This window comes from Zalophus californianus, chromosome 5 (genome assembly GCF_009762305.2).
Source record: "Zalophus californianus isolate mZalCal1 chromosome 5, mZalCal1.pri.v2, whole genome shotgun sequence".
NCBI lineage: Eukaryota > Metazoa > Chordata > Mammalia > Carnivora > Otariidae > Zalophus > Zalophus californianus.
This window is the reverse complement of record NC_045599.1, coordinates 128,409,003-128,421,743: the sequence shown is the minus strand read 5'-3', so window position 1 is coordinate 128,421,743 and position 12,741 is coordinate 128,409,003. Positions and strand designations below refer to the sequence as shown.

General features: G+C 40.9%; 1 protein-coding gene across 6 annotated transcripts in view; it reads left to right on the top strand.

Moving 5' to 3' along the window:
* NPR3 (natriuretic peptide receptor 3) overlaps positions 1 to 10,971 on the top strand; it is a 70,710-nt gene extending 59,739 nt beyond the window's left edge. For 3 of the 6 annotated variants that reach the window (XM_027606793.2, XM_027606792.2, XM_027606790.2), the window contains 4 exons: positions 1,076 to 1,170; positions 2,765 to 2,900; positions 4,368 to 4,455; positions 5,467 to 10,971. In XM_027606793.2, the coding sequence (XP_027462594.1) occupies positions 1,076 to 1,170; positions 2,765 to 2,900; positions 4,368 to 4,455; positions 5,467 to 5,578 (431 nt within the window). In that variant the 3' untranslated portion in view covers positions 5,579 to 10,971. The remainder of the gene's footprint in view (positions 1 to 1,075; positions 1,171 to 2,764; positions 2,901 to 4,367; positions 4,456 to 5,466) is intronic. The other 3 variants (XM_027606794.2, XM_027606791.2, XR_003522292.2) reach the window with 2 other exon arrangements.
* Positions 10,972 to 12,741: the final 1,770 nt, after the last annotated feature.

The window sequence follows — 12,741 nt, the reverse complement described above, 5'->3', positions numbered from 1 at the left end:
ACCTGCGGCGCAAGTGCTCGACCTCTCGTGGCTCAGTTAATCGTCTCAACAGCCTCTTGGCTGGGAGGTGCTGGTGTCCCTCTTTTACGGTCCTAAAGACCAAGGCCCAGAGGGCTAAGTCCTTGCCCATGGACACGGAGCTCATAAATGTGAAAGCTAGGATTCAAATACATGTAGTCAGAAATCCTTAGTCCGGGCTGCCCCTGTCTTGAGGGGGAGAATGTGTCCAGTTCATCTTTGCCTGGGCAGTGGCATTAAACTCAGCACCTAGTGCTGGCCCAGAACTCATCTGGATAAACAATGACTGATTTAGTGTGTCTCTGTGAGATGGTGGATGTCAACTACGCTTGACGTGGTCACTGTTTCACAGTATATATAAGTCAGTCTTTTGTGCCATACACTTGAAACTCATACAGTGATGTGTGTCAATTATAGCTCAGTAAAGCTGCGGAAAAAACCCCAAAACAAAACAAACAGGAATGGACACAGTGGGGTAAAGACTAGCTCCTCTTTAGCTCTTGGCCCCCGTGACCATGAAGCAGGCCCTCAGCTTTCCTGGGCATCACGGGAGCCCATAATGAAGCAATTTGCTGAGTCCTGGGCCTAGAACGAGTTTTCTTTTCTTTTCTTTTTTAAATTTTATGTTATTTTAGAACGAGTTTTCTTTTCTAATGTTTGGTCAGTGATAACACATACTCATGACAAGTCTAGGAGCACACTGCACTTCCAACCTCTCTCTCCTTGCAGATTTTTTTTTTTTTTTTTAATTAATACAAAACTCTGGGATAAGCATGCTGCTTTCAGGATTAGCTTTAATTTTTTTTTAACATATTCCCCGAAGAAGGTCATTTATTTCTTTTTCTTTTCATTTTTAAATGAAGAAATGTTAAGAATTTAGGAATGCAGACACAGTACAATGTCTTTCCAAATGCCAACAAAAATGCTCAGAGTCTGATGAGATTCCCTGTGGCATGAGTTTGTTTAAAGAATCCTGTCAATTCACTTTCTTGTTTTTGTTGGCGGATGGAGGCCTTGTAAGTCACTAACTTGGAGTTCTTCACATCTCATCCTCTAGGTATTGCTGGGCAGGTGTCCATAGATGCCAACGGAGACCGGTATGGGGATTTCTCCGTGATCGCTATGACAGACCCCGAGGCGGGCACCCAGGAGGTGAGCAAATGACACCCTGCCTCGGCTGCTCCTTCTGCTTGTTGAGATTCCAAGGAATGCATTCGTCCCTGTGTCCACATAGCTGTCCCCAACGCAGTCTCCACATAAAAATGAGCTGAAAGTCTTGGTGTTTCCGAGTAGGGAGGGCTTACTTCTGGTTGAGGATATCCTGGATGATTTCAAGAAATGGTTCCATGTTTACCCTAAGTGGGCAAATGCTATGTTTCCAGTGGCCAAGTGTGCTTCTTTGATGGCTGTCGCCCAGAGTTGATGTTCCCATGGCACTTGATGGGACCTGGCATAAGGGACTTGCTGCTTTTCTCCTAGTGCACATGTATCGGGCCTTTGTGGGAAGAGCAGAGCCAGCAGAACCTGGCACTTGCTACATTTACTGAATGCTTCTTTAACCCTTGGAGTGGTCTGGGTCTTGTGGACATTCTGGTCTCTCCCTCTGTGAAAGGTGGGTAGTAATCGTCCATTGTAGGGTGGCTGTGAACATTCAGGAGTGGATGTGTGTAAAGTACTTGGTAAGTGCTCAGCACATGCCAGTGATCGTTAGATTTTGGTGATTATCTAGAATTCTTTTTACTACGACATGAACTAGCCTGTGGATGCTTGCTGGGCCTCTGTCAGGAGAGAGAGGGGTGACGTCACAGGCCACTCAGGGAGCAATGTGCGGGTGCCCAGCAGAAAGAGAAACAGATCCCGAGAACCTGGGTGGGAAGGTACTTCCAGATCAGGGCTCAGGTAGCTGGTGAAACATCGGTTTGAAACAGAAACTGGACAAACCTTGAATTGAGTCAGCAAGGAAGACTGTGCCCGTTGAAAAAGAGAGTTCAGTCTGGAAATGGGGGCACAAATAGGTAAATTCATCAGAGAGGAGAATGTAACTCCTGAAGTCACTGACTAATCTTCCAGCCAGAGAAGGGTGAAAGAGGATGTTCCTAAAAGACACTTTTTTTTTTAAGATTTTTATTTATTTATTTGACAGAGAGAGACACAGCGAGAGAGGGAACACAAGCAGGGGAAGTGGGAGAGGGAGAAGCAGACTCCCCGCTGAGCAGGGAGCCCGATGCGGGGCTCGATCCCACGACCCTGGGACTGTGACCTGAACCGAAGGCAGACGCTTAACAGACTGAGCCACCCAGTGCCCCCTTTTTGACTCTTTATATGCCCAGCTGATTGAGTGGTATGAGGCTGTGTACCTGTAATGGTTTAATCTGGCTATGAGGTGGGCCCCGACTCTCTCCCACATCCCTGAAAGCAATCTGGGCTGGGCTGGGCTGACTGTGTGGGCTGCTCGATGGCGGATGGCAGATGCGTGGAGCGGCACCTCCTCTGATGAGCAAGGGAAGAGCCATAACTTCTGAGATTGTTGTTTTCTGTATAACCACTTTCCTGCTATAGGGAGCCACAGTTCTCCCTAAATTATGCTTACCTTAAAAGCACCATTAGTGACTGCAAATATTGATTTACAAAGTCCTCAAAAAGACATCATTATAGTCAGAGTGACGGGGCGCCCACCCTACGCCTCCTTTGGAAACAGAGAACTTTGAGCTTTCAGTTTGCACATTTGTTTTTTGCTTTTACATAGGTCATTGGTGATTACTTTGGAAAAGAAGGTCGTTTTGAAATGCGGCCAAATGTCAAATATCCTTGGGGACCTTTAAAACTGAGAATAGATGAGACCAGAATTGTGGAACATGCAAACAGCTCTCCTTGCAAATCATGTAAGTTTAGAGACTTAATTTGCTCTGCTTTTCACAGTGTGCACTATCACCACAATGCAAGTTTAAAAGACAGATTCTATCCAGGAACTCATGTTCTGAAAGTCCACCTTGCTTTTTCTGATGTGGTAAAACCCATGGGAACAGTACACAAACTGGCATCCCACTTTCGTCAGATGTTTCTGGGTCTTTCTTCTTTTTTTCAAAATGGTAGAAGGCCTCTCCCTATTATTACCCCTCTTACCATAATACAATCTCTTCACGTTTGAGATGTCCACTTCGGGAAAAGAAAAAGAGCCCATATTAAATGTGTAGCAAGTCTCATTCTGATTTTCAGAGTTTGTAGGTGTCCTCCTAGCCCTCAGAACCAAACAGATAATGTCCCTTAAACACCCTCAGATTTACAAATTGGCAAATCAGTGTAAAATATGCCTTTGATGAGTGTTTTGTTTGGATATCAAACAAACATAAACATAGAAGCAAGTGGACATTCTTACAAGGAGCCTACAAATAGGAAATTGCTGGAAATCCTTGCTTTAGAGATAAGCTAGTGAGGGAGAACCAAGTGAATATCGATCTTTCGGGCCATTTAGTCACTTTAGGCTAATATATGTATGCTCCTTACTTTGGGACCAGCCTTCAAACGGTGTTATTTGTGTATATGCGATAATTATGGGAGGGAGTAAAGCAGACATATGTTAAAAAAAGTCTCTGGAGTTCCGGGCGTGGATTTGAAATCCCACCCTTGTCACTTAGTGGTTTTGTGATCCTAGGAATGTTCCTTTACCTCTTTAAACCTCAGTTTCCCCATATGTAAAATGAAAAATGTGTACCCAATCCTTCGGGCTGAGGGTTAAATGGGATAATGCATTAAAGGCTGTTTAATATATACTGTTTATATAAAGGCTATTTATCGTATTTATATAATAACTGGGACGCTACTGAACTCGATTGTTTCAAATTGATATTCACATTTTCACAAAGCTATATAGGACATTTTGACATGAAACTCCAGCTTTGGTGAGAGAACATCTAAAAACAGAACATTAGCCCAAATCATTTTTCACCAAATCTTGTAGCACTTTGAAGTGTCATCATCTGTCTGTGAAAATAAGATGTACTGGGTCAGTCCCACGGCCCGTCCAGTTGTTTTCTCTGACTAGGAGCTCAAGAGAGAATGGATGTACCTGAAAACCTCCGTTTCCAGCATTCCTCAGATCTTTCTTGAACCTGCTTTATTCCCATTGTTTTCCTATGGTCCTTTCTTAAATGCTTCTTAAGCTTTGTACTTGGCAAAAAAAAAAAAAAAAAAAAAAAAGGAAACTGCAGGATCCCCTAGAAAAACTTTCTTAAAAAAAAAAAAGAAAATTTGCCACAAGTGGGAAATTGAGATATACCTTCCAGTGACTAAAACTTGAGACATTTCTGTTTCTCCAAATGAACTCTGATGATCTATGTTTCTTTTTTAAGCAGGTGGTCTAGAAGAGTCAGCAGTGACAGGAATTGTTGTGGGAGCCTTACTAGGAGCTGGCTTGTTAATGGCCTTCTACTTTTTCAGGTTAGGATGCTTTATCAAGTTTTAGAACTCACTGTCCTCTATTGCCTTGGTCACTCACGTTTGCATAGTCCTCCTTGTGACTTGTCCATATCTTGCTCTTACCCTGAAAACATGGCGGTTAAAAGAACGAAGCCGTTCTTTTTGATGGTCTTCATGACCCTGCTGGTTTGGTGGTCAGTGGGCCAGGGCTTTCTACTGCATCCCCCTGTGGGCCACAGAGCCCTGCCCTCCTTTGATCACAAATATTCTGATGTAAATTCCTACCAAATGTGTAAGTGGAGAGGGAATCTGGACAAAGGAGAAACAACTTACCTATTCTTATGCTGCCTCTGATCCAGAAATAAGTGTCTGGGTTCATCTTCTGAAGAGGGGGAGGTGGTTCTGAGCAGGCCACACTCTCAGGCTGGTCTGTGCTCAGTACTTGGAGAATCCACACATTTAATTGCCACTGTGGTTAAGCCCCCAAACTTGTAAAATTGTAATATTTACGTGTGTTCAAGGTATTGATAGTCGTAAATCATGAGGGCGGTCCATTCCTCTGTAATCTTTGGTGACTGAGTTTGTGGCTTAGTCTCAAGTCATTAGACCAAGATTTCTTCATTTCTGTATGGAAATGTAACCCCGGGTGTATGTGAGTCTTTGTGGGAACAATTGTATTCCTGTTCCTTTGGTCACAGTACACTTAATCTGATCTTTATCTAGGGCATATCCTGGGAGTTAGGGAGAGCTTCTGTGGCAGAATAGACAAGACTTAACCCACAAGGCACCCAGGGAAAAAGGGGAGGGCTTGTTCTATGGCATTTCAGAAAGCATGCCAATTTTCCTCCTTGAATAAGGGCATAACGCCTTGGGGCACACTGCTTTAATCTCTGACCAGGGTTTCGTATTCTGTCACTTCTCATTTATCAACCCAAACCCAGATGTCCCTTGAGGGCATTCTTTGTAAGAGAAACCATAGTATTTTGTAGCCAAGTGAGATTTTATTACTACATTCACTTTCCCTTTACCCAGGAAGAAATACAGAATAACCATTGAAAGGCGAAGCCAGCAAGAAGAAAGTAACGTTGGAAAACATCGAGAGTTACGGGAAGATTCCATCAGATCCCATTTTTCAGTGGCTTAAAAGAAAGCCTTTTCTTTTGGCCTGAGATTCTTTAAGGAGATAGATGGGATGAAAGACATCAATGGAACAGAAGGGGCGCTCTTGAAGAACTCATTCTTTTAAGCAGTTAATCATTTCATTGTAAAATTTCTTTAGAAGCTCAGGAACTATAATTAATCACCATATGCCTCCTGGCCTTTCACCCGATTACAAACAAATATGAGAATACAACATCACTCTGTTAAATGTTCATACTGTTGCAAGGGCATATGATTAGATTTATGTTTGAAAATCTGATGTCTCCATATCTTGATGGTTTTTGGGGGCATTTCATATAAGGCTACAAAAATGCGGTTTTCTTAAATGAAATGTTTTATAGCTAGAATAAGATCATGTTTACGAGTAGAATATTCTTGGAGAGAATTTAACATCCAAAAAGAGGAAAATGTAATGAAAAATCCCAAGGTTGGAAATACAGTGTTCCTTTTTCTAGTGCTGGTGGACAGATTAGAAGTTGAGGACTGCTCTGTCCAATGTATGTATATTCAGGACCTGACTTCATATCTCGAAAAAGGATTTCCTGCTTATCTCCTTCAGTGTCTCATAAAAGCTATTCTGGAAAGTTGTAACTATTATTAAGATAAGAGGATTTATATAAGAAAAGCAAATCTAAAATGTTTCACTTTTTAATGTAAAAAAAAAGCCCTATTTCACACTAACATTTTATTTTTAGGTATTTTAATCTTATATTTTGCTATTAGAAAATGTGTCTATTTTTTCATTTTGAAGATTAAATTCCACTTATATTTTAAAAGCATGGGTAAAGTGTACAACAAACCAGCAATGATGAAAGATGCTTCTCTTACTCTCCCTTTTTCCCTATCCCTCTTGGCCAAAGCCAAATGCCAATTGCTACTTTAATTACAGAGCTCTAGAAATGTATTCAGATCACAGACTCTACAGGAGGACATCGATTTACCTGCTTTAAATGCAAAGTTATTTTAGAATAGACCTCTTCCAGTTCTGGTCAAATGATGAGTTTCAAGATAAAGAGTGGAACTGATTAGAATTAACTAGGGTTTAAGGCAGCCCTTTTTCCTTAAGAACAACTTATAGAGTATTAGAATTTGACAGTAAGCACAGAAATGATAAATTTAAAAATGCATACATGACATTTTACTAAGATTCAGTGATATTTTGGTTAAAAGAGGGAATCTAATAGCTACTATATTCCTTCTTAGTTGACTCCACAAAGCTTTATAGTCATCCACTAATAACCCGTGTAATAGCGGGTGAGGTGTAGATATAAGAGATTTGAACAAAGTTAAATAAATATTTACTGAATATCTACTCTGCACCCAGTACTCTGCACATAGGTGTAAACTCAGGTTGCCATTTTTGCTGGTAATTTATGGAGAAAATATGAGAGAAGAATAGGGAGTTGGCAGATTAGCATACCATGTTGTAATTATGTCACTAGGGGCTTTCCTTAGTAACATTTTGAACATCTGGAAAATAGTTTTTAAAATTATCTTAGTGACTATAAAAGATCATGCATAGGGAGGAAAATAGGGGAGTTTGAGCAACTCCTTGGTAATGATGGAGGTCATAGCTCACACAGGCGGGAGTGGAGGCAGGCAGAGGGAAAAAAGCTGCATATCTTGGAAGCTGGCCTGAACTTGTTTGCCTGGAGGAGTCTGCCTCTGTCCCTCCTACTTCAACCAGCCAATGGATTATTTCAGTGAATGGATTATTTCTGTGTGAGGCATATTGCCCTTCTACATTTAAAAGATGGGATTTAGGCAGTTGGAGAGCATGTTAACCGAATGAGCTATGATCAACTGAAATGACTCTGTTGTAGTTCTCCATGGTGGATGCAAAGGAAAAAGTGCTGACTCAAAAAAAGATGGCAAAAGAAGACAAGAAGGCAAGGTCCAGAAATTCCAATGTCGGAAGAGAGTTTGGGAAGTAAAATCTAGGAAAGCAAAACATTTAACAACTCAGGACTCCTCAAGTGAAAACAGAATGGAAGGTTTGCATCCATCTTTTTCTTGTGAATTGAAAGCTTATTTCTCTCTCATTTTTATTTTTCATGATATTTTCAATGTATTTTAGAGATATTCATTTTATACTACCTTGTGTTTGTGAAAAAAATTTAAATTTCAAGCCTATGTGCTTATTACAGGTGGGAAATCACTCTGCCTGGTTGCAGTCTTTGGACGTGAACATTTCTAACCTTTCTGGAAGTAATATAGGGGCTGTAACTGTAACATTAACTGTAACATTTTTAAAGCAAATATCTTTTATTTCTCCTTCACATAGAGGAATAGTTCTAAATTTAATATTATATCCCCAGACAAAATGGTAGAAGTGAGATTTTAGTTTTATTTAAAATGACAGAACAAGTCATGAGGTTTCTCATAGGTACATGCCATTCGGTTCCAAAGTTAACCGTTCTGGGAGTTCCTAAGACTGAGTGCTTATTTCCATGTCTGTTTTCACTTCTTTCCTCCTTGAAGTCATCATATGAGTTACCAAAACTCCATTAAGTTTTGAAAACTCCATTAAGTTGGAAAACTTTGCTACAAGTGTAGGTGTTTGGCGCAAGTGTATTCTGGGTTAGGACCTCTAGAGATTATAATTTGGGACTTAATTTCCTTACTGCTAAGCAGCATCTTTGACAACTAGTCATTCATACTCCACCAGAAGCCACATATCATACAGTAAAATAAATAGGGCTTTAGTTCTTAAATCACTCTATAAATTTTTACCCTGAAATCTAGGGCATTCAGATTTCAGAAGGGAAACTTTATCAGTATTTTTTCATCTGGCCAAAGAAGCTGATATTTATATAGGTCAAAATGAGTATATATTTCTCGTATATACTCACGGTGTTGGAAGTAAGTATAGGTTTTATGGTCATCATTGTCACCTTCTTAGATTTTTTTTTCTGGATTCAAAAATAAAAGCTTTCTCCAGATGATCACTTCTATCCAGGAATAATTTTCTGTATAGAGTGCATATCTTCCCCCCCGACTGACTACAGTATCCACAAGGAAGCCCCTACAACATTACATTTCTCAGAACTGTCAGCTTGTCCTTTCCTGAACCACAGACATAGTTTCACAGGCTTTGAGATAGTTATTATTATTATTTTTTTTACATTTCAGAAGCTATATTTAAAGGAGGGAGAAGAGAAATGTATGGAAAGAGAATGTCTCCTTTTCTCCTCTTCCTTGAAATTCAGACTTTTGCTTTAAAATTTCCCATCACTTCTCCCTGTTCACAGGTTCTAGGGTTCTTAACTTATTCAAGGTACCTGTGCCCCCTTTGTCCCTAATTTACCACTTTCCTTCTGGTTGCTACTGATTTTGGGAGTGTAAGCTATGCTGTTGGCAGTGAAATTAAAGCTACTGTATAGAACTCATACAGACAGTGACAATTCAGAAATTAGCTTCCCATGGCATCATCACCTTCTTGTGAGTGAGTATACAGAGCTATTTGTGGAAGTCTCTTTAGGAGGCCAAATAAAATATTATACCACCAGTATAAGGGATTGTTTATAAACTGAAAGGAATGCATACTTATGTTTCTTGGGACCCAAAGAACCCAGATCCTGAGTGGGTACAGTATAAAACCAAACACCAACACAAATTAGGCCCCTCGATCTATATTTCAGGGGTTCTGTTTAGTTATGCCCCTGGTGGTTAGTGCTTCATGGAGAAGATGAAAATGGGCTGAATTTCTTCTTCAGTGGAAAAAACTGAAACTGTCTGAAAACACAGAATATGTTTTGGGGGCAGTGTGGAAGCATAGAAGATGAGAAGGTACTGTTCAGAGGGATTTGTTTCTTTTTCAGTTGATCTTTAAAACTACAGAATACCCAATAATTTAGCCCATCTTCAACAGCCAGACTCAGCAAGAAGCTTGGGACACATCCAGCCAGAAAATCAGGAGCTTGATCCTCCAAAACAAACAGAAGAGAGTGGCATTGCAACTAGCCCCTGTCCTTACCACTCCTTTCTCACTCACAACCCCTGCCATCATCCATCTCCCTCAACACCCCCCCCCCACCCCCGCACCATCCACTTGAAGCTCCAAAGATGAGTTGGCATCTTGCCCATGCAGGTAGAAACTTGTGAGTAGGACCTCTGTACTTCCTCAGAGGGAAAAAAGACAAAATAGTGCTGCCTATAAGAACGTAGCTGGCTTTGGATCAGAACCCACACATGCTCTGGGGCTGGGCAAGCCTGTGATGTGCCTATATTCCAACAAGCCTCGCTTTGGTTTTCAGCATGTAGATCTCACGAATGTCTCTTGAAGGCATACCCCACAGCTAGACCCTAGGATTAAAATGACTTTCAAAAGGGGCTAGATTGGAGTTTGTTCAAATTTTTCATTAACCACTAATGTTAATTCATACCAAAGGTAAAGCAATTCTAAACCAGCTGATGCTGTTAATGCTCCTGTTTTAAGCTACGTCGAACATGGTGAAAGGGTTTCAATGGGAGCTGAGTGTCAGAAGTAAAAATGCATGTGTTATAATAGCTCTTTGATGTATCAGGCGTGGAATGTTTCCTAGGGGAGACATTTGAACAAGCAAAATTAAGAGTTAGCAAAAATGGTGTTACTTTGATTCACATGTTTAAAGACCTAAATTTTATGCACAGGAATAAAGGGCCCTTCCACCAAGGGTGTAAATCGTCACATGGACTACCAAATTGTTTTTTATTTGCTAGGGGAACAAAGCTGTGATAGCACACAATAATTGGGCAGAAAATTTCGAGAAAGAGGAAAAGTTGGATTTCTATATAGGATGCCCTATTTATTATTTAATGCCAACATCTGAAAGAGTTCAAAGTGGTGCATCTTACTTGCAAGACAGCAATGGGGTGCCCTCAACAGCCTGGAGATGTTGTGAGTTTGCAGACTCTTTTTGCTGGGTCCTGGGAATCTGAGCTTTGTTCCTCATGCATGGTGAATAGTTGAAACCAAGAGGACATGGAATAGATACCGTGGAGGATTATTTCTGCAGCCCTTGTCTTCTGGGCCATATTACTCATTGTTATTCTAAATATAGGACTACCAAACAATACAAATCTACCATGAGTATGGTAGAAAAAAAAATAAAAGCTGCACAAGCTACAATTTATTATTTTAATGTAAGTAGAACTATCTGCATATAATGTGATTTAATTTATTGTTTTGTGTAGAAAATGAAAATTAATGACTGTGGATATAACCCCCCGTTTTGTATAATATATTTTATTTCTGGTGCAAACTGGTCGTTTAAAGTATCTACTTCGTTTGGTGTTTGGATAGAAATGTGTATGTGTTCTTGTAAATGTTTCTCTTAAGCAAGAATGCCACATGCTCGCAGTATAACAATGTGTTCTCATTAAAAATACATCCCACAGAAACCTTTTCCTGTTTATAATTCAACCAACATACACTGCACATATCCATATTCTCTGAGGACTTTCTGTTTTCCTAGGGAGAGTTTAAGTAAAGATCAGTTAGTGGTTGTGATGAATTGTACTGCTTGAATGGTACCCATGAAAGAACACAAGAATTTTTGCCCAGCAAAGGGAAGTTTATATAAATAAGAAAACAATATATTATAATGAGTGGTAAACCTTGAATTGGCAGGTAAGGAAAGAACTCTTCAGGAACACTGTTACTTTGCATCTCTACATGGTTACACATGTAACCATCACCGACTCATATGGTGATGTCCCTTGCCCAGCTGGAAGAGATCCTAAGTCAGTTTTGTCACTCTAAAGAGCTCTTCAGGTTCTAGCAGACTAAGCAAACTGATTAGCCTCAAGCATCTCCAGTTGCCTCAGGGTTGTAAAAAGCTGCTTCATTATCTGGAAAGTTATTTATGATTTATTTTAAGCTGGAGAAACACAGCGATTCTCATGGTTGGAGTGATGTTTCCCTGTTCCTGCTGTGGCTACAGCTGCCGGTGATCTCCCCTGACAGCACCAAAAATGCCATTCACACTGGGTGCCCAGGTTTGAGAAGATTCTGAGCAGGATGTGTTTCTGGGCTGCAGGTGGGAGTGGGGGGTTGGGGTGGTGGTGGAGGGCCTGACAGCAATGAAGGGTGGGGCCAGGAAATCTCCAGGAAACACAGGCTGTCCACTGGGGCTGCCAGACCAGAATACCACAGACTGGGGGTCTTCACCAGCAGAAATTTATTTCTCACAGTTCTGGAGGCTGGAAGTCCAAGATCAAGATGCCTGCTAATTTGGTTCCTGGTGAGAGCTTTCTTCTTGGCTTATAGATGGCTGCCTTCCTGCTGTACCCTCACATGTCCTTTCCTGGGTACATACATGTGCAGAGAGAGAGAGAGAGAGAGAGGTATGTGTTGGGAAGCCCAAGCCAGTGTACTGAATTAACAACATGCAGAGTATGATTTCATGAATGAGGGGGCACAAGGTACCCACACAGGGTTGGCAGGTAGCTCCCTTAGCATTGGAGCTCCCACTTTAAGTAAGTGAAAACCTTGGGGTTCTTTTGATTGAAGGCACAGTTTCAATATACTCACACAAAGGAAGTAAAGTCACAAGATTTGTTACTTACAAATCCCAGGAACAGGTGTGTGGAGGACAGGAAATGCAATGAGGGGAGTAGGGAAGGGGGAAGGCAGTCCTCTGTCCCAGGTCATGAGTCAGCATGAGACAGATAGCAGGAGGGGTGCCTGGGTCACTCAGTCGGTTAAGCAGTTAAGCATCTGCCTTTACTCACATCATGATCCCGGGGTCCTGGAATCGAGACCCACAATGAGCTCACCACTCAGTGGGGAGTCTGCCTCTCCCTTTCCCTGTGCCTCTCCTCCACTCTCACTCTCTCTATCTCTCAAATAAATAAAATAAAATCTTAAAAAAAAAAGGAGAAACAGGGTAGCAAGCATCTATTATTTATAAGGTAGTAGGGGCAGAGATCTCTAACTTTTCACAGGCTTAAGTCCAAGTGGTTATTTTAAAGGGCACCCTGTGAAAAACAAAGCATACTTTCAAATTATTTCATTACATTTTACTGTTATCTATGCATTTGAGATTATTTACATCTACTCTATCTGCAAGATATCTATAAGGAATCATGCACTACTATACATCTCTTTTTAGCTCCACATTCAATGGAATCAGGTTGGTAGCTTGACATTGGCCGTGTTATGAG